Source organism: Vanacampus margaritifer, chromosome 20 (genome assembly GCF_051991255.1).
Source record: "Vanacampus margaritifer isolate UIUO_Vmar chromosome 20, RoL_Vmar_1.0, whole genome shotgun sequence".
Taxonomy (NCBI): Eukaryota; Metazoa; Chordata; class Actinopteri; order Syngnathiformes; family Syngnathidae; genus Vanacampus; species Vanacampus margaritifer.
In genome coordinates, this window is record NC_135451.1 from 6,743,460 (window position 1) to 6,769,413 (window position 25,954).

Genomic DNA, 25,954 nt, shown 5'->3' on the forward strand with positions numbered 1-25,954 from the left:
TTTACTGCAGATGAATATCGTCTGAAATATCGGTTATCGGTCTCCTTGGCTACTAATAATCGGTATCAGTATCGGCCTTGAAAAACCCTTATCGGTCTAGTGTTGCTATGCACTCAAAACCGTCCATAGTGGGAGAGCGAGCATGGCCAGGGATACGCGACTAACCAGCGTCATCATCGCTACCCTCCAAGTGTTCATGTTTTCTCACCTTCCGATTCACTCTGCTGTACTGTGACTGCCATCTTTCTCTGCCCGTCACCTCCCACCCGCAGACATCCTGTCTGGGAACAGTCTGCGTCGCTTCCGGGACTTGCTAAGCACTCGACCTAAAGGGAACTGTTACAATCCTGTATGGACATAATATCACGGACCTGCTGTGTACACTCATATACATTCATGCCTTCTCTTATACAGGCGCGCATTTCACACATTTCAGAAATAGACATACTGTATGCATGTCCTTGGGCTTTCATGAGTGGCGGAGGTATGTCTTCATGTCTAGTTTGGATAGTAACATTTTATTTAGTCTATTTTGTTTTTAGTGTGGAGCGGTGATTCCATTGATTTCATTGGCATTCCCCATTTTTTATTTCGTTGTCCCATGGGGCAGTTACAACTGAACCCTATGAACTCTGCCTAGCAACAAGTGGCTAAGCGGATTGTGTTTGGCTATTGATCTTCCACTGTATGTAGTCTAAGTGGTTGTTTCCCCTCCAGTCTTTCATTTAAAAAAAGAGCCAGTTTTCCCAGCGTACAGCATTGCTTCGTGCTTGACAGCGACAAATAAAGCACTGCATGATAAAATGGCTGCTCGCTCAGACAGCGCTAAATTCTTTGTGAACTTATTTTTACATTTTCATCTGCAGCTGGTCAGTGGCAAGCTCGTCGAGTCTGTCTGTAAATACATCCCCAGTGTGTCCTCTGCCTCTGGGTCATGCACCGACTTATTTCTGGGGAGGAAACCGAGCCGTTGGCATATGGCTCCTCATGCATTTTAATAAAGTGCTGCTCACAAACAGGACATCCCTCAGTGCAAGTCTGAAATAGAGTCATCCGTCCATTAAGGTCACTCTGACTGAAAGATGGATCGGGGGGGGGGGGGGTGTATGTGTGTGCAAATGAATTGACATGTTAAATCTGTGTTGTTGTTTATAATGAACCCAGGGGCAGTAGAGATATAATCAAAACAGCAGAGGCCCCAGAATTGAACCCTGTGGAACACCTTACACATGCATTAGATATACATGCATTAGTCTTCAATAACATTTTAGTTTTTGGAATGTGGGAGAAACTCCACAAAGGTCAGAGGTCAAGTTGGGACCCAAAACGTTGTAATGTGAGCTAGCTGTGCGACACCATTAACCATAATTGTGGGAATTCTAAAGCCGATTTTTATTCTCCGCACTTTTTTTGCCGTGGAACAATTCTCACATGATACTTCCGATTTACACCGTTCAAATTTCAACTTGCTTAAAAAAATTCCCGCCTCCCGGGGTATATATCTTCTGAATCCCCATTACTTGCAGTATTTGCACAATTGAACGTTAAATATGAACTTTTCACCTTTCATTTTCAATGTGACTGACATTGAACTTTTTTTTTTCTACGTACAACTTTCCATGCCCACTTCCATGCATACAATTGATCATCATTGGCATGTGTCTGATACCAGGAGGTTGCAGGTTCGAATCCCACCTCCGACTGTACATTGCAAATATATCCATCGCCGTTGTGCTAAGTGATATACACGTATGCCAATGTTCCCTGAAATGATTAAATCCCAATTTAGACAGATTTGTCTATGATTGATTAGTGATTGTTGTTATTGGACAACAGAGGAATCATGCTGAGAGGAAGATGGATGAGGGCTAACAGGCACAGCTGTCCGTGCTTCCCCTGATACACTGCATGATGACTTCCAAATCCACGGGCTTTAATTGACGCACTGCCCGATTTTGGAGGCATTCCGGTGCCGTATACGATACCTTTCGCTGCTAATACTAAGCTTGCATTGATCCCAAAAGATAATACTCTTCCCCTATTTTGGCAGTTTCCAGCATGGCCATAGCACAGTCGATACAAGCCAGGTTTTTGTGATGGTTTGAGCCTCAGAGGATTTGCTACCACTTTTTACTGTTGGCATTAGGATAGATGTCTATTTTTCCCTCGCTTCAATGTCCACTGTAGAACATTTAGGAATTTGTCACATGTGTAGTACACGCTGCTGCAGACTGGATTACGGTTGGAGTATCCACACCATTTGGGTGAAAAAAAAATCTGGCTTTAGATCTGAGATCCATGCAAAGGGGGTTGTGTTAGCATCCCAAAAAAGATACAGCTTAAAGATGAGTTGGAGCAAAATGGAGTAGCGCTGGTTCATTATAGCTTTTTATTGGACAACGATGAAGAAATGAGACGTAAGTCGTGTACAGCTTGCATAACTGTGTTCATTTACGGCCCACTCAAAAATAACTGGCAACAAATGTGAGCGCACCCCTAAATGAAAAAGTCAAAACTCATGGAACTCATTAGTGTTACAAGGTATCGGGTGTGAGTGTTGAGCAAGGTGTGTTAACATTTGTGTTATCCCTAGAGATAAACCGATATAGGTTTTTTTCAGGGCCGATACGATGCCAATTATTAATCGTCAAGGAGGCCGATAACTGATATTTGGAGCTGATATTAATTTTTGGTGAAAAGGGGGTAAAAAATATTGATGTAAAAAAAAAATATATATATATATATACAAATGTCAATCTTGACTGTTGTCATTTCTTTAAGCATATTGAACAATTTTTCAGACTTCTCAAACAAAATGTAGATTTTTCTTTTAAATTTCTAACAAAATGATCAGGGAGCTCCCAAGGTTATCAGTACGTCTTAAAATAATTACTTCTTAAAAAGTTGAATGGAAATTTTAACAAGTAAATACCATAGCTCCCTATAGTTTTCTACTGTATTTACCTGAAATCTTAAACTTTCACATTTCTTTGTTTTAATGTTGAACAAATGGTTTAGAAGGTTTTCAGGGTCAACAGCATCTCTTATAAAGTTAACTGAAAATTTTAATAAATAGTTCCCTGAGATTAAAATTATTTTAGATTGACCTTTTATCGGCCATCAGATAAAAAAAAAAGAAAGAAAAAAAAAAGGCCCATACCGATATTGGTCAAAAAAGCAATATCGGCGCCAATAATTAGCCAGGCCGATTACCGGTCTATCCCTCACACGTGCTCATATTGATCACTCTTATGCTTTTTGCTCTTCATAACGATAGCCCAGGCTATACATTGCACTGTATAATGTTATTTAAACAACCTGTGTTTGTTACCTTTCCTTGCAGGACGGCCCATGCCAGGACTAAGAGCGAAGCGGCAGACCAAGCCGCCATCTCTGCGCTGCAAGATGCCGAAATCGCCAGGGCGGTTGCTCGGGAACTGGCGCCAAATTTCTACCAACCAGGTAACCTTATATGTATAATTTCATCTATCAATCCAAAATAGAGCCTATCTACTTTTTGTAGAAATACATCATGGTGTGTACGTTTTTAAGCTATTTAACTCTTTGACTGCCAAGCGTTTTCAGAAAAGGGATGCCGTGGGTGCCAGCTGATTTAAGCATTTTGACTGATCTTTCAAGGTCACAGAAAATTTTGTGTTTGGACTATGGAAACACACATACTACCAAATGAAAGATTGAACTCTCACACCTTTTTTTTCCATGAATGATGCCACAAACACCTAAACAGTGCTTTACTTCTGTAAAACACTACCACCAACAATGAAAATGTGTTTTTTGATAACAAAATACGTTTATTTACATTCAACAGTGTAACAATTTGACAAAACAATTTGGCAAACTATTTACAAATGTGTGCAACTGTGGTACTAATTACAATTGTGTGGATGTTTCAACTACAGTTTTTCTTTTTGTAACACTCCCCTGCGTGCAAAGGGATGCAGCAGGATTTGCACAACAGATTAGTTTCACTGCGATTGCCCCTTCGCGTGCAGACGCTACACTTTCTTGCCGGCCTTTTTTTCCGGGGAGTAGCAAGTATATACTGCAGTGTGTGTTTGGCCATGTTGCCATCAAGTCTACTATCAGGGTCATGATACGGTGACGTCACGGTGGTGTTACGTCTGGCTTCCTCATGTCCTTCAGTTCCTATACCGGGTGGTAGATGTTCTGATCCATCGTATCCACTCCATTCATGGTGGCATCGGAGTCCAGAACCAGTGTCTTCTTCGTGATCAGACTGTACCCACTCCTCCGATGAATATGCATTGGACTCGTCGTCCGATTGAGCGTCCACCTGAGCGTGCTCGGTTGTGCTCCGCGTTTTCCGGCGTTAGCGTTGCTAGCCGGTGAGGCTTTATGACATGATCATAGCCGTCAACGCTTCTAACTTCGGCGTCAACCTCGGAGTCACCATCATCATCATCGTCGTCATCAATGTGCTCTTTAGCATTGGTCGATGCTTTTCGTCTTGCTCAAGCGTGAGCTGCTTGCAACCGGTCGCCATTATGGCTTCCTCAGCCATTGTCCCCTCAACACTCTAGCTCCGCCTCACATCTTCTACTGACCCCTACCCAATCTTGTCCAAAGAGAGTCATCGCTGCCATCTAGTGCCCAAAAATAGTCATTATACTTACTAGATATACTTGATACTTTCAGCACAGCTGGCCAAGGCTTTCCTCCACCCGTTTCCCCCCCAAAAAACATAGTGAACGTCTTTTAACGTCTTTGGCAGTCCTCCGTAGGATTTTACTAAACGTTATTTAACGTTTTTGGCAGTCAAAGAGTTAAAGATAGCTAGATTGAGGGCATAAGCGGCATAAGCAAGGACTTGCTTTTAAGTAACAACACTTTGAAATCAACAGATTTTATTTAGGTTTACAGCGCCTTTGCGGTTTTGACTCCTTGTAATGAAAGCACAAAAGAGTTGCCAGCTTGTGTGTTCCAGCACTGAAATGGCAGACGAGAAGTAATGAGGGAGGGTTACAAATGTGCCACAAAGTAGGGCTGTGTTTGTGCCAAAGACAAAAGCTGAATTCTGCATGGGGCCTTGTCTGGGCTTTCTAAGGCTTGTTAGAAACTGCTAGGGGACTACTTGAATCAAAAATGCCACCTACACCTTCCAAAAAACAATCTAGAAACATCTTTCTTTTTCTTAGAGGTAAGAGCACACAGTAATAATAATAAAAAAAACATGTTTTTGTAGTTGCTGTTTGATATGGGGTTAAAGGTGAAACACATACAAGGTCAGAAAAGGGGTACATCTTTATATGCACAACAGAGTAAAATTTCCAATTGGAAGAGAGTAAAATATTCTGAGTAATTTTTTTTGCTATGTATGAGAGAATTGGCCTATCCCATGACAAAAACCTAGTTACGTTTTTTTCACTTTGAAATTCCAAATAAATTTTAGAAGGACATTTTGGAGTACATTTTACTAGATTATTTATTTTTAAAAAAAAAAAAAAGGTTACACAAGGGTTGAGGATTGAACTCACGATCCTTCAGCTTGGGAGACTGCCACTCTACCACCTGAGCCATGCCACGCCTACTGTTTGCTAACATATATTAATATATAGCGATATATTAACTCACAGTAGGAGCGACCTGAAGTTGTGGGTTTGTTCCTCAACCATGAGTGACTTTTTTGAAATTATTATTATACACTTGTAAAAATAATTTTTTTTAACTCATTCACTGCCATTGGCGGCTATAGACGTCAAAAATCTATTTTAACTATTTCTATTAGTTGGACATCTTTTTCCCACTTTTGTTAACAAGAGTATGAAAACCTAGGAAAAAAATGTATTGTTAATTTAGAACAGATATACAAGTTGTGATTAATCGTGAGTTTACTAGTGTAGTCATGCGATTAATTACAATTAAAAATTGTAATCGCCTGACGCCCCTAATTTTTAATAATCTTTTCTTTTCTTTAAAAAAAAGAAAAGAAAAAAAGATTATTAAAAATTAGGGGCGTCATTTAAAGAAAAGAAAAGATTATTAAAAATTAGGGGCGTCAGACGATTACATTTTTTAATTGTAATTAATCACATGACTTCTTCACAAGTTAATTTTTATTTATTTTATTTTTTTAAAGAAAAGATTATTAAAAAATTAGGGGCGTCAGGCGATTACAATTTTTAATTGTAATTAATCGCATGACTTCACTGTTAATTTTTTAAAAGAAAAGATTAAAAGAAGAAAAGAAAAAATATATACAAAATTAGGGGCGTCAGGCGATTCGAATATTTAATTGTAATTAATTGCATGACTTCACTAGTTAACTCAGGATTAATCACAAATTTTATATCTGTTCTAAATGTACAATAAAAAAAATCTAGGATTTCATACTCTTGTTAACAAAAGTAGAAACAATTTTTAAACTAATAGAAATAGTTAAATGAATTTATGGAAGTAAATGAGTTAATAGTTTTTTTTCCCATGGGATAGGCCAATTCTCTCATACACAGTAAAATACTTTGAGTAAAATTTACACTGAATGTTTCACTCTTTTCCAAGCGTTTAGAGTTGGACCAAATAGACTCAGTTTAGAGTAAAATGTATTCAACAAAATTTATTGTTTGCCCAATCTGATGAGAGTCAATATGAGTACTGTTCTTAAAAAGAAAAAGAAATAAAAAAGAATACCGGTATTAATTTTCGGGATTTTTCCCAGAAGTGAGTTACTGTATGCATGCTCTCCTCTACGCTCATGTAAGAAAGCAAACCCATTCATTACACAGCGCCTTTATAGCTGTGTGTCTGATGTGTACCAGCGAGGCGTGTCTCCCTCACTCCCACTGTGCAGTATATTTAGGCCTTTGAGCTGCGTGACCTTGGGCCTTTGCCAGAAGGCACCACAAAATAGTCAGTGACCAACACATTGACAATGGTACTCATTTGAGCGTGTCCCCTCCGCTAAGCCGCAGAGATGCTCCACTCTGGCCACAAACACTGTGGAGCCATTTGTTGTGTTGTGGAAACTGGTGGTCAGGCACAAGTCTATGTCCTTGTCTTTTAAGTAAGATCATGAATGGGAGTGGACAATGTCATCATCACAGTGTCCAGGACTATGGAGGACCAAAAATGACAAAAGAAAAATAAATAAAAGTGAAAATATAAAAACAGCTATAAAATATATATATATATAATTTATATATATATATATGGGTGTCAAAATTAGTGTGTTAAATTAAAGTTCCTTTTTTTTTTTTTATGTGCGATTATGCCCCTTACTTGGAAAGCCTGTACTGGGGGAATTCCAGTTACAACGCAACAGACACGTCCACGTCAAAATTTTGCAGTAATAAATGTAATAATAATGCATACATTTGTGGAGACTGGTGTCATGTTGTATTTTACCATTTTAAAAATGTGCAGAATTTCACAAGTTATTTCATGTTAAAGATGAGCTAGTTCTTCATATGAAAAGAAAAATGCACTGTCACCAATGTCTTAAAAATGCAATTATGCCATCTTTTGGCAGAAAATGACCTGAACACAAATCAATATCACACCAATTTTTTTACAGTACAGTACGACTTTTTAATTTTAGCTCAATTTTATGAATTATTATGAAATTACTACATATATCAATGACTTAAAGATGCAGTCATATTTCTATTGACTTAACATTTTGTCCCACTTTTACTAAAAACAAGATTAAAAAAATTAAAATGAATAAATAAAAAATAAATGGGCAAGTAAATACAAAAATATATATATTTAAATGTCAATCAATCAATAAAAATATTTGCATTTGCAAGACCCAAGAACGGTCTTCTGGTTTGCTGTTAGTTCACTTTGTCCTTTGTCTGCATGTTTGAGTGCAAACACACTCCCCTATTGGTTTTATGCTTATATGACAACAACCTCAAAGAGGACATACACACTGGGCAAGCAAACAAAAAGCCAGCGACGGTTCACTGTTCTTTCTTCAGTGGTGTTGACACTGTCAGTTCATGTTACCTCAGGACAACCTTTTGTATTAGCATTAAAAGGAACCCAACCATGCTAATAATGTAAATATGAAGCACCTTGTCTGCTTGAATAAAAAAAAATACACTAAAATAACCAATAAGGCTTTAATAAGACAAATTTTAATATTTTTTTTAGGGATGGGCCTTTGACTAAATTTCAGGGACATTATGCCATTGTGGTTGTGTAGCACAACTAACCCTAACCTAATCTTTTATATATTTTTTTATTCTTAATGGCTACCTTGCAGTCCCTCTTGTTTTAATGCTAAATCCTCTTGGGTAGCAACCAGGGCTCTAAACCCCTTGTTGTTTGTAATTGACATTTCAGACTCATGGCAGATTATCACCCGCATTGGGAGTGTACACTTCAAAAGGGAAAATAGGGTCACAGTGAACGGAACCCTGACCTTTATGATTGGTTCACATACAGCACCCTGGAGGTTGAGGATGGGCGTGGGCCCTCACGATGACATTAATTGGGCTATATTTGTTGCCAACGTGTGTTCGCCGAGACATAGCTGGCATCCTCGTGCGCTCAAGAGGAGCACACTCTCTCCCCTCGGCGCAGCTGTCCCTATTTTCAGCCGGTCACCAGAGGCGGGGGAATCACGCTCCACCTTGTTTGACCTGGGCAAGGTAGACTTAAGAGCAATCAGGTGGCGGTATAAAAGCTGGAAGCTGATATGAGCAGTTGCTGCTTTTGAATCCTAGCAGCAGGTGCGGACAAAAGTATTGGTACATAGTCAAAGGAAAGAAAATAATTAGTTTCCTTTTTCTAGTCATGCCCTTTTTTGGCATTAAATTGAGATTTTAAAGTCATCACTTAATGACTCAGAATTCATTCTCCAATTGTTAGTGAGCTGGAAACCAAACACCATAACTTGTGTTTTCTTTTCATTGAAATTTAAGAAATTCAGTGCCATCCAGGCTTTCTTTAGACAGGACAAAAGTGACCTTTAGGGGAAAGCATCATCTGCATACCAGTTAATGAAAATGCCATGTTTTCTTAAAATGGAACCCAGGGTCAGCCAATGGGAAAATCATTTTAAAAAGCAGGGGCTCTAACATTTAACTCTGCGGAACACCATACAATAGGGCTTACTATTAATATTACATTATTATTATACTACTTTTCCTGTAGACTTACTAGTGATAGTTTCACTCAAGGTCCAGTCTGATAAATGTAATTTTAGTAAATTAAATGGCTCAAGATCAGAATGCTTCATCCGCTATATACATACAGGAGAATGTGCCCAGTGATAATTTTGACGACGGAAATTTTTATATTATATCTTTTTATTTTTCGTCACAAATTCTTTTCTTTTTTTCAGACAAAAATGAGGCGAAGACGATAACTAAATTGACTGACAATTTCCTCAATGACGAAAACAAAAACAACACAGTGATGAAAATTCAGAAAATACAATCAGAAAAAGGAATGAAACGCGTGTGGGGAAAAAAGAAACAGTCAGAAACTGTTCACTGCTTCCATTCATTGTGCAGCTGTAGAATTAATTTTCAAGCAATTATGCACTTTTTTTAATTGAGGTGAAAACTAAGTTTTAAGATGGCATATTATTGTCAGTTCAACATGTTTCATTGAAATAAAGACACCATTGTGTTAAATGTGTCTTGCGTGTTAAACTATAATTTTCAGTATAAAAGTTGAAATGTACAGTATGCTGAAGAAAAACATTGAGTAAAATTGCCCTTTATTTTTGTCGACTAAAATTGGATTAAAACTAAAATACAACCAGATGACTAAATTATGACTAAAACTTTCCTTAATTTTTGTGAAAAGCTAAATTAAAATGTATTTGTCAAAATTAACACTGGTGCCCACCCCCTTTCATCCCCATCCCCCAATGTCCATCTGCCAGTGTTATCAGGAAGAAGGAACAAAAATGAACCAAAAACACCAATTGCGAGAAAAGACCATGATATGTCAACAAATATTAGACTTTAAAACATGATGAAGGCAATATGCAATTGGATGCTCTTAGCTTGTGGGAGTCCTAATTTGCATTGCATCTTGATTGATCTACATTGATCTGTGGGATTAACCCATTTTACAACCCAGTAATTTACGACAATGCTAAATGCACTAACATTAAAAAGACTACAGGTGAAAATCACCTCATTGTACACTTAATATTGTATAGACATGTAATAATATTATATGGAAGTGGAAGGTTAAATCAGTTTACCCAAATAGTTCATATAGCACAGCACCTGTTTATTATTGTATGTATTTTAGGGGTGTCAAAAGTAGCGCGTTAATTTTGAGTTAATATGAAAAGAAAAATGCCCTGAGCTGTCACCAATGTCTTACAAACGCGATTATGCCATCTAGTGGCAGAAAAATGACCTGAACACAAATCATCACTTTTTTTTTACAGTACAGTACATCTTTTTAATTTTAACTCGTTTTCCACTTTTATGTTAAGAGTATGTAAACCTTTTATTGTACAGTTAGAACAGATATAAAATTTGTGATTAATTGTGAGTTAACTATCGAAGTTATGAGATTAATTACGATTTTAAAAAATTTATCGCCTGACACCCCTAATATATTTATCTTATTGATTTGACATTTGACAATGTATATAATATTATTCAGGAAAAGTAGCATTGTCCTATAGTCACTTTAACACTGACTAATTTAAGCAAAGGGACAGCATACAAACAACAAGCTCGCTCTCTCAGTCTAACATTCAATGCAGCACAGTACAAACTGACAGTTTAAGTGTGATTTTTCACACATGCAGGTGGACATTATTTACATTCGGTTTCTGAGTTAATTCAAGGACACAATGAAAAATCTAAATTAAAAAAAGTACTGTGTGCTTGTGTGAAGAGAATACATACAGTACATACAATAGTCATATTTTGCAATGTCAAAAAACAATCTTAATGTAAGGAGACTGGCTGAGAAGTAAGACATAGCAACAATTTTAAGACATTCATCTAAACGTAACAATGCTCAGCCACAGTTTGCAGCCCACAGTTAAATACTCGCATGAGGCAGAAGGAGTTAGCAGTTAGATAAGAGGCCGCTGCTCTCCCAGTGTGAGTTCTTGGACACTAGATAACATCTTTGAAAATAGAACTGGCATCTGTTCAAGGTTTGGTTATCTCCCAAGCCATCAGTGAACTGTTCAGATTTTACCTTTCATTTTTTACTGTCGGTACACCATCTTATATTTGAGCTTTAAATCTGTGAGGTTCAGTTCTTTTACCAAATAGAATTGATGATCCGTTATACTGAATCACCTTTGTCACTTGTGCAGGGCCTGACTACGTCAAACAGCAGTTTAAAGAGCCTGTGGAGATTAAGGAAGTCCCCGTTGTAAAGAAAGACGACTCGCCGAGCAATTCTCCCCATTTTTACCGCAAAGGTACCACCCCTCCTCATTCCCCGTTGAATAGTCCTGTGGGCTCGCCTCCCCACTCGCCTCACTCCAGCAAGAAGAAAGGCCACCATGCCAACAACAACAGCCGCAAAACCAGCAAAGAGGAGCCTTCCCGTAAAATAAGCAAGGAGGAGAAGTCCACTCATAAAACCAGCAAAGATGAACGTTCTAGCAGGAAGCCCAATAAAGAAGAGAGAATGTCCGTCCCCGATGGCCCCAAAGCTGCTCATATGCACTTGGAGGCACCCCCCAAACCTGCAAAACTTCTACAGCAGAGCCCTCCTCCGCCCGATGCCCCCGCACATCCTCCATCAGTCCCGGTCAACGGCCAGCTCCACACAGAGTACCACAGTTACTACGTCAAGGCGCCTGCAAAGGGGCCTCCGCCCCCTGATCCAGAGGAGGACCCAGAGGAAGAGCCAAGCGCACAGGCCCTGGCACGCTTGCCACCGCAGCCCAGGTCTGTTAGTACCCCGACCCCGAAGCCGGCCTCTATACGGGACAGCAAGGGTGACCCGAAACTCAGGAAGCAAGATTCCCTCAAGCCAAAGAGCCTCGCTGATACAAAGAAAGCCAGTATGGAGATAGCAGAAACCGCGGAGGAAACAGTGAGTATAGAAGTGTATTTTTGCAGTATGTACATTTGCCTTATGTAATTGTTTGGTGTTTTATTATCTAAAAATGGGACTGATAGATTTCTTGTTATTTTACAGGGTCCTAACTCCATCCTTGTCGCTATGGTAATGCTGTTGAATATCGGCCTTGCAATTATATTTGTCCATTTTCTAACATGATAGTGCTCATTCTTAGGTAAGTTTGTTTTCACATACAGTGAGCCCTCCAAAGTCCAACTCTACAAAGGTCTGTTGAGAAAAAATATGCCAGATAAAAACTTTGTCATAACGGTACACACGTCACGTTGCACTCAAACACTATCATTGCCATGTAGACACGCTAGCTATGTTAAGATAAGTTTGCTAGTAACTTGCGCCATTTTCAAAATGAATACAATGTAGTGCAGAGTTAAAAAAAAGCATTCTACCTTTAACTATTGTAGTCCAAAAGTCACACGTTTACATCCCCGTCTTCCCTTTTCCAATCGACCCCAGCTCAACTTGACAGTTATAACAGAAAACTTTTTGACAATTTTGAGGACAAAAACAACTCCAAATCTGGACATTCCATTCCACTGTTGACATACGGACAAAAGTGTCAATTAGTTACTCTTGCTAGGGCAATGCACATTTCTATATGACAGAATAAAAGCTTATGTGACAAGATAGTCACAAATAGAAAACCTAAAATACAGGACTGAAAAATGACAATTACAGCAACATAGCAACTGACAACTTCATCATCACAAGGGACATATCAACTGACAACTTCATCACAAAGACCATAGCAACTGCAAATATCATCGCAGTGGATATAGCAGCTACAAAGCAACTGACAACTTCTTCATCAAAAGAGACATAGCAGCTGCAAATATCACAAGGGACATAGCAACTGAATATCAACTAAAATATCACAAGGGACACAGCAACTTCATAACACTGATGACTTCATCATCACAATTCCATAGCAACTGCAAATATCATCACAAGGGACAAAGTAACTGCATATCAACTGACAACATCAGCATAAGGGACGTAACGACTGAATAGCAACTGACAACTTCATCACAAAGACCATAACAACTGCAAGTATTCTCACAGGGGACATAACAACTGACAACTTCATCATCGCAAGGGATATAGCAACTGCATATAAAATAAAATATCACAAGGGACATGCAACTGCATAGCAGCTACATAGCAACTGACAACATTATCATCACAAGAGACATAGCAACTGAATAGCAACTAAAATATCCCAAGAGACATAACAACTGCATAGCAACTGACAACTTCATCCTCACATGGGAGATAGCAACTGACAACTTCATCACAAAGGCCAGAGCAACTGCAAATATCATCACAAGGGACAAAGCAAATGCATAGCAACTGACAACTTCATCATCACACGGGAAATAGCAACTGAATAGCAATTGACAACTTTATCACAAAGGCCATAGCAACGGCAAATATCATCACAAGGGACATAGCAACGGACAACCTCGTTATCACACGGGACATAGTAATTGCATAACAACTACAAATATGGCAAGGACATAACAACTACATAGTAACTGACAACATCAATATCATAACAACACAATGACCCCATGACCCAACCCAAAACACAGTCATAACATTAGAGAGAAAAATATGTTACTGGAAGACGTGCGTACGGATGCAAATATGTTTAAAAAAAATGTTTTATCGGCTTATTATACAGTTTCGAGGAATACATTTTTGCGTCGACCACAAAGTGAGTTGAGCAACTTTTTTCCCCAGCACTAAAATCGATACACTGACTCGACAGGAATAAACCCCGGTGAAGTTTTGAAGTAAACCAGCATTACTGAACTTTTGGGTTGGATTTTGGAGGTTACACTATACACATTTTAACAATCCAGATGTCAAACGCAGATTGTGAATACAAAAAGTTTCTGTTTGCAGTGAAAAGACGGCAAGCTATGCAGTTGCATCGCCGGCCTTGAAAAAAGAAAATGGCGCCGACGAGTCACGGTGACAGCCGGAGGTGTTTGGTTAACAGCATGACACCGCAGAGAATCAGGAAGAAGGCGTCACTACCACCGACATGTCACAGGCCCCGCGTGGACCACCCCTGCCAATTAGCACTCCTTTGGGCTTCTGGAAAATCTGAGGTGAAATGTTGTGTCTAGTGAGTTATAATAAACCAATTAAACGTAGTGGAAGTCATTTCAAGCCGCTGGCGCTGAGGCGCGCTTCAGCGCGCAGCGGCCCCTGCAGCCGGACGAGGCGGCGGGCTGACGGACTTTGCTGCTGGGAGAAAGCGGAGCTGCACTTTTAGATGACGGGAGCAAACAGCTGCCTTTCTATTTTGCCATCGCAAGGAAGTGACGATGGCGGGGCGGGAGTGAGGTGCGGAACAGTCGCAGTGGGAGCATGCGGAGCGTTTTTTGGGGCTTGGGGGGTGTGGGTCCCGCTGCTTTATATGACAGAAAGCTGGCCCGGGCCTGTTGCTATGAAGTCAGTGCTAGCACGGTCACTCGCCAGTCTTACTGTTTGAAAAAGCTCTTCATGTTTGTCCAGCTCCATCCAGCACTGTTCAAAACAACCCCCCGTTGCATGGCATTTTCTTTTTATTGTATTGTGTTTGTTCTTTGTTGTTCTTGGGATGGTGGTTACCCTTTTATTTTTGATTCCCACACCGATTGATTTGTATTTTATTGTAAATGCAAGTGCAATATGATCGATTTTGTGTTTTTTTTTTCAAAAGAGCTTAGAGTATATTTTGCCAAAAAATAAATTATATCATTATTACTAAATTATAATTTATCACAGGTCATAAGAGTATTTGATTTGGTTGGGAAAAAAATCTGTTCTAAAAAAATATATTAAAAAATTGATATAAAAATCCCAATAACAATTAAATGACAAATGCTCATAATATATCATGATAATAAACATGAGTTCTGTCATTGCGTCATATGGCCTTCAGATGACTAAAATGGCCCCTTATATAGGAAAAGGTTTCCTACCACTGATGTTGATTGACAGCCAGCAAAGGAAGTTTATTGACGCTGGCTGTTGAAAGTAGCGTTAGCAAAGGTCTTATTGTTATTTATTGAAATCCAAATCAAATGTTTGAACACGACGCATGCCTACACGACACCACCGGGCTTGAATTCCCTCGGTGTTTTCTCGACTGCCCGCCATTGTTTTACTCAATGGCGGCTGCGACAGTGATGGAAACATTATTGGGGAGGACGGGAAGGGGAAGAGGAATGATGCCTTTAAAAGTCTTTAACAGTTCTACTGTTTACCTTATTCAAAGATGAGGACGTTGAGAGGTGCCATCCTTGTCTTAATATTGTGCAGGATAATCGCAACTGTTGTCATCTGCTGAGTCATGCTTTTTAATAATTTAACTCTCCTCACAAGAACTGTCTGTCATCTCCGTTGCAGCTAAGGCATGACTTTCTTTGACTTTTTTTTTTTTAAATGGTTATTTATATGGTTTACTCTCATGACTAAATATTAAATGTTTTTAGTGTTTGTTAACACTGGTAATCATTAGGGATGGGCATTTAATCCAATTCCCAACTTTTGGCAAAATTAATTTGGGATTTTCTAAATGTATTTTATATTAGTTAGCAGAAAACAACAAAAGAAAACATGATTCTTTATTTAAAAAGGATACGTATTATGCAATTTTTCACAATTTAAAATAGTTCCCAGGTGTCTTAATAAAAGGTTTGACATTCTTCCATCACAATACACAAAGGATAAATAATTACAGCACATTTAACAACAGATTTCAAATTCTAGTTTAAATCCCTCAGTTTTGGGGGGGCTGTTCTGTCTCAGCTTTTGTTACCATGACAACCAGGGGCGGAGCTAGGGCACGGCGTCTACCACTACTGGACTGCAAATCAACGGCACTTGCACACCGCACCCACTGGCTTATTTAACCATAACAACCACTACTGTTAGCTTAGGCTCATCTGTGCTAACACTGCAGCTCTGCTTACCTTTTGGCTTTGAGATGATAGTGCTTCTGTGAAGTCTGGCTGCCGGATTCTGGGCGTGGCTAGGGCAGGTGCTACGTGAAATTAGTTAACTTGTCAAAATTCTGAATGGCTCGCTCATCGTCACTTTATCAAAACTGGGCAATATTACAATGTTTCATTTTAATCGCACACTTAATGGCTGGCCAGACACTCCTGTGACTCATCTGTTTGTATGCAAAATAAGTTCATTTTACATCATCTGACCCCTTAAGAGAACTTTCATGTCCTTCTTGAGTCAGCAAATTGGTTGATACGGAATCAAAAGTCGCTCTGTTGTAGCCAATAATAGCTAGTAAGTACAAAATGCTCCAGACAAGAATCCTTAATGATCAATTATTCAATTATTATGCCCATCTCTAGACATCAAAAAGGGCTTTAATATTGATTAGTGTTCATTGCTTCAAACCCATAAAAAAAGTCCTCATACAATTTATTAAATTTGAAAGAACAACTTTGCACACACACAAAACTCAAACTGACAGCCAGACTACGTAAAAGCATTTTAATGTGTTGTATCAAAATTTAAATTATCTAAAATATATATTACAAACAGGGTGAGTCAGCCAGCATCTTATCAAACAGCATCACATTTTTATTATTTATTTACTTTTTTATTTTTATTTTTTTGCACGGTTCTCAACCATGAAGGCGCAACTTTTGGGGGTTTAATTGAAAACTCTGTTTTTGGAACCTTTTTTTTTTTTAATGCAGCATTGCATCTTGGAGACATTTATATAGACAATCTACTATTTCTAAGGATTTTTACAGAGCACAATACAGAATCTGGTATGAGTATGGATATTTTTCTAACAATTTGCACACCTGTATTTTGACAGTGGCTATAACTTGTTTGTAATTGGTAACGTAATGCACATATTGTAATGTTTGACAGTGAGATGAAAATAAATAAATAAAGACATTTCTAACTGTATGTATCATTTGAGGACGTGAAAGGCGGGTAGATGTTTCCTTATGAGTATTTTTGGAAAATGTTGGAGACTTCTGAGACCTCAAGGCTCTTGATTTGTGCAAAGTCTTTGGAGATGAATTTATGTGTATAACAATAAAAATGTTATGCCTTGTTAAATGGTTTTCTTGTCTGATATTTTAAGTTTCATTTTTATATACTCTCTCTCTCTCTCTCCCGCTCTCTCTCTCTCTCTCTCTCTCTCTCTCTCTATATATATATATATATATATATATATATATATATATATATATATATATATATATATATGTCTATATATATACAGTATATACTAAATCTAAATGTTAGAGATCACACGGTTCTACTGTCTTACAGTAACGCGTGAGGCGTCCATTTTGACTTCAGTGATCAAATGTGGTTCCTTGCCCTCTAAAGGTCCGCTAAAACCAGCACTGAAATGACTTCCAACTGTTTAAAATGCTTTCGATTCTATTCCAGTGTTCACTTGTGGCTCTCTCCTGTGTTGGTAATGTGCGTGTACCCACCAAGGAATGAAAGACCTCACGGTGACCTTCTCATAATGAGTTCTCAAGGGAAGAAGCTGAAGCTTGAAATCAAAGTGTCTTTGTCTGACTGTCGCATTAGTCGTGTCAGAAGTTGGCAGGTACCTGTTTTTCACTTTTTTCCATTGTATTGTGTTGGACCTGCCTCCCTCATCTGCACGTGATTCACTTTTTTTCTTGCAGTACTTCTTCAAACTAGCTGTTTAAGCACTAGCCTAAAAAGTTGTTGCATCATAGATTTTGCGTGACGAGGTAAGTGTAAACTGATCAGACTGTGTTCGTCCTCTTGAGAGTGTAAAACACAAATGTGACGCCCAGCTTGTCAGTAATGGTATTCAATATCTTTGTTACTATTCTCATTCGTGCAGGGTGCCCGCCAAGATTGAAGTGCACTCAGTGCACGAATATAAACTGAAACCCTGTAGGTCTTTAGTGTCATCAAAGAGGCCGTTTAACACATTCCAATGACAGCTAATGTCATGAAGGGCAATCATCTATTTGTATTAGGCAATGACAGCATTTTTTTTCCTATTATCAATTATATATATATATATATATATATATATATATATATATATATATTAGGGGTGTCAAAATTAGTGCCTTAATTTAAAATTAAGCTCCTTAAACGCCACTAATTTTTTTAAGTGCACGATTAATCACCGCCCATTTCTTGGGAAGCCTGTGAATTCCAGTCACAAGGCAACAGACATGTCTGCATCAAAATTTTGCAGTAATAAGTGTCATAATAAGTAAATAATAAATAAATAAATGCCATAAGTAATCATGCATATGTTTGTGGAGACTGGGGTCAAGTTATATTTTACCATTTTAAAAATGTGCAGAATTTCACAAGTTACTTCATGTTAAAGAGTTACTGTAGATAGAATAATGCTCTGAGCTGTCACCAATGTTTGACAAATGCAATTATGCCATCTAGTGGCAGAAAAACGACCTCAACACAAATCAATATCACACTCGTTTTTTTAGAGTACAGTACATCATTTAATTTTAACTCAATTTTTTATGTTTTGTACTATTATGAAATTACTATATCAATGACTAAAAGATGCAGTAAGATGTAAAGATGTAGTTGAACATTTTTTCCACTTTTATGTTTGAAAGAGTAAGAAAGCTTAGGAAAAAATGTATTGTGCATTTTATTGTACATTTAGAGCAAATGTAAAATTTGTGATTAATCGTGAGTTAACTATTATTAAAAATGTTGATCGCCTGACACCCCTAATATATATATATATATATATAAATATATATATATTTTTTTTTTCCTTTGAAATAAAATTAAAAAACTAAATAAAAACAAATAAATCAAATGCACGTGTTTTTTTGTTTTGTTTTGTTTTGTTACACATGATGGCACATTTGGACAATTTTGCCCATTCCTAATGTTGCTTCCGTGCACACCCATTTTCAGATGTTTTCCAGATACGCCTTCAGTTGGCCTGAAGCCACTCCTTTGATATATTGGCTGTGTGCTTACAGGGACCTTTTCCTGCTAAAAGATGGACTGTCACCCCTGTTTGAGGTCATGGGCGCTCTGGAGTATTTTTTTTTTAAATCCAAGATGTCGCTGTACTTTGCTGTATTAATCTTTGCCTCAATCCTGACGAATCTCCCACTTCCTGCCACTGAAAGACACTCCCACAGATTGATGCACCCACCACCTTGCTTCACTGTCCAGATATTGCCCTGGTGATGAGATGTGCTGTTTTCGTCCAAACATAACATTCACATCAAGGAGTCCAATCTTCGCCAGACCACAGGATTTTATCTCTAAACGCATGTGAGACCTGTAAGTTCCTTTGGGCAAAGTCCAGGTGAGCTGCCATGTGGCTTTTACCATACAGGCGTGATTTGTAGATTGCTGCAGAGATAGTTGCATATGTACAACTCAAAGCCTTCCCTCAAATAAAATCATCACCGCTAAGAAACTTCCTTCTAAAATTGGACTGAGTCTCCTCAGCACCCTGGCATTTTTTTTCCTTTTCCAAACTTGTGCTAAGCCATCACTATGAACCAGATCCGCTTTCCGTGCCTTGCATAGCTAGCTTTGCTTAGCTTAGCTGTTAAATTTACATAGGCAAAGCTCAGTTATAAAACCCTAAGCCCGTTAAAGGCATCTTGTTACCGCACCTGATCTGGGAGCAGTCCAAATTATTATTATTTTAAATACACAAATTTGATCACATGTCTTTTATATGTTTATATTCTGTGTCAATTATATTATGACAGTGATAGTGTAGACTGATTCCTTGTCGTAAATTTTGTTGTAAACATTGCGTTGGCCTCAAGCTACTGATGCTAAGCGGTTGTCACATCTGCTTATGTGTCATTTTATGCCATTTAAAGCCTGGTACAATGTGAAGTTAGCTGTCATGGATGGATGGATGGAAGGATGGATGGATAGATAGATAGATAGATAGATAGATAGATAGATAGATAGATAGATAGATAGATAGATAGATAGATAGATAGATAGATAGATAGATAGATAGATAGATAGATAGATAGATAGATAGATAGATAGATAGATAGATAGATAGATTTTTCAGACAGGAGGCCGCTCTGAATGGCTGCAAGCTAAGAAAGTGATGGGGCAAGTAGCCTCCAATTCATTGTGACAGGCCTTGGCCTCTTATAACTGAAAAAATGCCCACAGACACCCCCCCCCCCCATTCCACTAACATTCTGACCTGGTTTAGAATGCACAAGGACCTGTTAAAAAAAAAAAATCATCGCGGCAGTCATATTTGCCTAGAGTGTTATGTAGTATGTCCTGGCATTTCACTCATTCCCTTGTGGCGTAATAAATAGAATGTCAATAAAAATACATAGGGCAGACTTCATATTTACAGTATATAAGTGCGGTGAAGATGCCTCACAGACACTTATTTTGGTATACTTGACTGTAGGGACATTTTAGGCAAAATCATGACATTCTAATTGTAGTGTACTGAAGAGAATGTGTGTTCATGATGTCAAATGGACGGAGGAGACCACGTGGCATGACAAATGATGTTTTATTATTCAGCTTGCAAGTGTGTGTGTACACCGGTGTGTGTGTGCGTGTGTTTGCGTCAAGGAAGCCACCCTAAAATAGAGCATCGAGCAGCTGCAGTGGGGCGGGGTCATATCAGAGAGACATGAAAGCGGCCGCTGCCACCCGCCTGCTCCGATCAGAAGCACTAATGGTGTAATGGGGGAACTGGAAGGTCACTGATTGCTTTCAGTGTGTGTGCGGCAACAGAACTTTCTGGAACACCCTGTGAAAGCTAGGCCTTACTATAAAACAAATACCAGGTCAGAGGCGTCACTTCTGCATCATGTGTGTTTCATTGCTTTATTTTTGCTCCACAAAGACACACCATGCCCACTCTGTGGACTATCTTAAGTGTTATAGCACCGGGTTGCCTCACATTTCACCAGTCATCGCTTTTTGGGCACGCAACACCAATCAATGTCACATTCTGAACCTGACCGTGACGATCAGCCACTTCTACTGCCAAGAATAAGGGCGCTCCCACGTCACAGCTAAAAGTTTGGCATCAATGGCAGAAATAAATCTATTTTGGAAATTGAGTGGAGGGGAAAAAAACGTATGACAGTGCATTGCACATGTTTCTTAACTCACACATTCTTGCTTGAATGTAGATTTATGGGCCTCCAAAATGTCAGTCACATTCAATGAGCACCTGCTCTCTCCCATCATCAGGAGGACACCGTCAGCAGGAGAAGGGGGGCGATTCTGCAACAAACACGACACCTACAGGAAAAAAAGGGCATTGCAAGTACCATCTGAGGTCTTGAAATATGAATATCTAAATAGTATATGTGTGCCTCAACTGTCTATAAATATAATAAACTCACTATTGAAAATGAGGGGAGGAAAAGATATTTATTCAGGTTTGTTTTTTGGGGGTGGATAGATCATGTAAATGCTCTACTGACGATTACTAACAGAGCCATACAAAGATTACGCGGATTGTCGACGTCACGGCTTGAAAGATTTGTATTCGGACTAATCATGGCTGTATTCACCCAGGTTGCCGCACGGGCAAATTAATGAACTAAAGGAGACAGTTACTGCATGTTGTCGCGTTTTTGCACATTCGGTTAGCAATTTCAGGTATGTAATTGCTACAAATATTACCGTGAGAGGATTCTTACAAGTAGAATTCTCGTTATGTCTAGTGTGAAACGCTAACTCACAACAACATTTCCATTAATGCTATCCGATGCAAAAGAAAACAAAAGTATAAAAGTGTTAATTGGTAGAGAAGGAACGCATTGCATTGCCACAGAAGCACCACGGAATAGTTTAAGTAACGTACGTACATTCAAGAACTGTTTCCGGTTGTCAACATCCCGGCTGTAAAAGTTAGCTAAAGCACTCCACAGTCTACCGACAAGTGGTAAGATTTATTTATGTCTCTTAGTTAGTTACTTCATGTTAAATGTTTGTTAAGGTCATGATGGACGTTTGAGCTGCGAATGCCGTATTGTAGAAGTGCTGTAATAAATAGAATAAATGCGAGTTGTCATGGCATTAGCATGTTAGCAGTCTAGCAGTCTAGCAGTCTAGCAGTCTAGCATGAACCAGCGAACTGAGGCGAACTCGGTTGGAGATTTTAGTCGATCTAAATTAGCTTTCAATCCTGAAGATCGTCCAAACGAAACACATACTGGACACATCGTTTTGTTAGCTCTCCAAAATCCGGTTATGTCGGTTTGATGCGATGTTTCTCAAACATTCATTTTTAAGGCCACGTAATGGGACCAGCATCTTAGCACGTCTGCATTTATATTTATGCACACTTTTTTATGCTGTTTTCTTTTGGTTTTGTCGTTTTTGATAGGAACAAACCTCCCGCAGCGGTATGGGTAAGTTATCATGCTTTATAGTGTCAGCTGTCAAGAACACAGTGTGCATACAACATTATGAGTATACATTTTTGGTTCTACAGTTGTCAAAAACTGTGTATGTGTCTTATAGATGGTGAAGAAAGGACTTATGGCGGCTGTGAAGGACCAGAAGCCATGTATGTGAAGTTGATATCTTCAGATGGCCATGAGTTCATTGTGAAAAGAGAGCATGCACTGACATCGGGTACTATCAAGGCTATGCTGAGTGGGCCAGGTGAGGATTCAGATGATGTCTAACATATTATTTAATAGGGAATGTGAGTGGATGGAAACCGTAGTCCAAATTTAGCTGGAAAAGGCTCCCAATGATATTTCTGCAATGTAAATGCTTCCTTTGTGTGCCTGTAACTAGCATGCAGACAAGGAAGATTGTTATAGTAGTCAAATGACATTTCAGAACATTCTGTAATCAAAATAACCCATCACAAATCAAATTACAACAATCCAAAATCCAATGAGCAACAGCTTTTTTTCACCAGGGCTCGGCACTGCGACCAATTCACCTGCAAATGTGGCCAACTGCACAGCCTGTGCTGGAGAAAAATAAATGTTGTCGCAAGGCACGAGTACATTACAGTATTTAATGAGCGGTGTGATGGCTTAACTTTGAGCCATGATCCGTATACATTAAGCGCTACGGTTTGGGTCATCAAAGTCCGTGGAACGCGGTGTGGAGCCCAACTTCAAAATAAAAGCTTTCCAACAAGTAATACAATGACGTTGATGTAATTGCTTTATTTGTATTTTGAAATTGACCTACGCAACGCTTGGAATGCGTCACAGCTCAAGACGGCCAGCTTGACCCGTTCTCACCCGACTGTTGACTTCCTACATCAACACAAAAACCACCTCAACATTGTATTTGCCAATTAAGGATGCTAAGAAAGTTAGTCTGTCATTGTATGATACGATACAAGTTTTCGGCATTAGCAACCAGCCACTAACATGAGCGTAAACATTGACAGTGTTCAGCGAGCCAAACTGCAGCTGCATTTAAATACTGTTGGACATTTCAAACTCAGACAGACAAAAGTCCATCAATGCTAGGGGTGGGTACCTTTCACATTTGAGCCTCTACTGTTCCAATACTCGGTACCTGGGAATCGATACCGGTACTCAATGGTACCAATTTTTGGTACTTTTGTACTCTCTTTTTTTTTTTTTTTGTTAAATTTTGTTTATTAATATTGGTGGTAGTAAATATTCATCATTGTTTAATAGTAAAATCTTAAAAAAATAATAATTTAACAATTACCTTTCAATATATAAAATTTGACAAATAAAATAACATTTCATTCAAATGAGCCAGAGGAATAGTAAAAATAAAGGTTTAACATTTTACAATTACTGAAGTATAATTAATAAACATAAATTATTACAAAAAAAAAACAGTTTGCGTTCAAGGGCGCCGTGGAAAATCGTCAACTCTTCCACTTGGAAGTACAGACTCAAATCAGTCCTTGTAAGCTTTCTATTACTCTATAAAAGCTGACATACATTAAGAAGAATGATGGGGGCGAAATCACTTCTTTTTTTTTTTTCTTTTTTTCTTAATTACAATCAATGGTCCAACTACCGGTAGTTACTTTTGTTTATAATACCTTATCTACTAGGCTTCCATCCTCCATTCTAGTTGTTGGTATGTCAATGAATCAAAAATAATAAACCTGCTGTTTTTATTTTTATATTTACCATCAAAACTAGGAGCACCTTTACTATAGTCCCCTTTTAAATCATTAGTTACCTGAGTTTACATTTACGTAATGTGCTCATGCTCACATAATCCTGGTTGGGAAACTGCATCGGACAACCGAGTAGTGTTAAATGGCCACATTTGACTGATCATGATGCTAAACAGGCTGTGATGCTTTCCTAAGGAGAAGAGGGTTTTGAGGCCTTGCAATGAAAGCTGGCCCGTCTGCATAGATTAATAAAAAAATTTAAAAAACTATTTCTTAATAATTGACCTGTTTTATTGCAGACAAATCTTGTTACAGTAAAATATTTTGCAGATACTGTATATGTTGAGTCATAAAAATTTTATGTCGTCCGAAACTATGCAAATTGAGACCACTATACATCAGCAAATACGGTCATGCTGTTATCTCCCCTGAAAAAGTTGCTAACGCCAGTGCAAAAGTTAATGTAGAGCCCTGACTTTTTTGGGATAAACAAAATGGAGGAGTGTCCATAAAATTGCTTCGATTAAAAGTGTGAAATTAAATTAAAAGTGTCTTCATAGTGACAAAAGCTGTATTTAAGTTTTTTATTTATTTATTGTACATCACTTTATATATTAAGTAATGTAGAGTCAAACCTTCAAAGTTAGTTCAACATGTTCACTCCTAGGATGGTGGTTGACTTCAAACACTCTTGAATATAGCAATTTTGCATGGTCTTACATGAAAATTGTTTGCGATTTCTGTTGTCAAATGATTTATTGTTGATTTTCTATTTTACAATGCCCTCAATGAAGATAGCTGTGATTCCACTATAATCGGGATGCAATCTGTTCCATTGCATTTCTAATAAAATGAAACTGTGAGGTGAATTCTTTAACGCTGTAGACTGAAACCACTTGGGCTTGAAATCGAAACAAGAGTATGACACAAGACCAAATATGATTTTTTTTTCTCTCAGCTGTTTACATCTCCGACATTTATCTTTTGACAACCTCAAGATCATTATTGTCTTTCTGTCCCCTTTCATGCAGGTCAGTTTGCTGAGAATGAAACCAACGAAGTCAACTTCAGGGAGATTCCCTCTCACGTCCTCTCCAAGGTCTGCATGTACTTCACTTATAAGGTCCGTTACACCAACAGCTCCACGGAAATCCCTGAATTCCCCATCGCTCCCGAGATTGCACTGGAACTACTCATGGCGGCTAACTTCCTGGATTGCTAAATTTACTGTCTTTATGCACTAGCTTATAACACTTTCAGATGGTTTTCACTGTTTAACCTGTTTTGCCATAAAACCATGTAAGACATTATGATTTTGCATCAGAATATCAACCATTGTTTGGACTATTAAAGGATTTCATTTTAATCTCGTGTATGAATACGGCAGGCTGCGTTTATTCCAAGAATGTGACAAACGTGTCTGTTCTACCCGCCATCTTCCCTACCCGTTGTCTGAGTAAAGAGCTGTTGCAACAGTGTCAACTTTTTGTCTCTACTTCTTTAAATGTGTTACACAATGAGCAACTAAATTCTGACAGTTGAAGCATGAAATCAAATATGTGAAATTGAATTTGATACAGTCTTTTAACCAGATGAAATGAGAACCATTCATGCACAGATATTTAGCCAGAAACTGAACTGTGAAAATGAACTCTTGAGCAAGTTGTTTTGATGAAGGGAGAATTTATCAAACCTCGATAGGATAAATGAAGATAATGCTTACTGATATGCTTTACAAGGCTGTCGTGTCAAGGTCAAAATAAA

The 25,954-nt window shown here is 38.4% G+C and overlaps 2 protein-coding genes across 4 annotated transcripts in view; both read left to right on the plus strand.

Annotated features, from left to right (window-relative positions):
* jph1a (junctophilin 1a) overlaps window positions 1–17,160 on the plus strand; it is a 45,151-nt gene extending 27,991 nt beyond the window's left edge. For both annotated transcript variants that reach the window (XM_077554675.1, XM_077554677.1), the window contains 4 exons: window positions 3,344–3,462; window positions 11,291–12,021; window positions 12,127–12,223; window positions 13,975–17,160. In XM_077554675.1, coding sequence (XP_077410801.1) covers window positions 3,344–3,462; window positions 11,291–12,021; window positions 12,127–12,207 — 931 coding nt within the window. In that variant the 3' untranslated portion in view covers window positions 12,208–12,223; window positions 13,975–17,160. The remainder of the gene's footprint in view (window positions 1–3,343; window positions 3,463–11,290; window positions 12,022–12,126; window positions 12,224–13,974) is intronic.
* A 4,416-nt stretch (window positions 17,161–21,576) lies between these two features.
* On the plus strand, window positions 21,577–25,672 carry LOC144040695 (elongin-C). 2 transcript variants are annotated; one of them, XM_077555092.1, is made up of 4 exons: window positions 21,577–21,711; window positions 22,442–22,466; window positions 22,579–22,722; window positions 25,222–25,672. In XM_077555092.1, the coding sequence occupies exons 2-4, from the start codon at window positions 22,463–22,465 to the stop codon at window positions 25,410–25,412; spliced, it is 339 nt and encodes a 112-aa protein (XP_077411218.1). In that variant the 5' UTR covers window positions 21,577–21,711; window positions 22,442–22,462; the 3' UTR covers window positions 25,413–25,672. The 2 variants fall into 2 exon arrangements, with proteins under 2 accessions (XP_077411218.1, XP_077411217.1); XM_077555091.1 differs by lacking the exon at window positions 21,577–21,711 and adding an exon at window positions 21,835–21,997.
* Window positions 25,673–25,954: the final 282 nt, after the last annotated feature.

Coding starts and splice junctions, on each gene's coding strand:
- LOC144040695 (XM_077555092.1), top strand. Junction 22,723..25,221: donor GGCTATGCTGAGTGGGCCAG/GTGAGGATTCAG, acceptor CCTTTCATGCAG/GTCAGTTTGCTGAGAATGAA.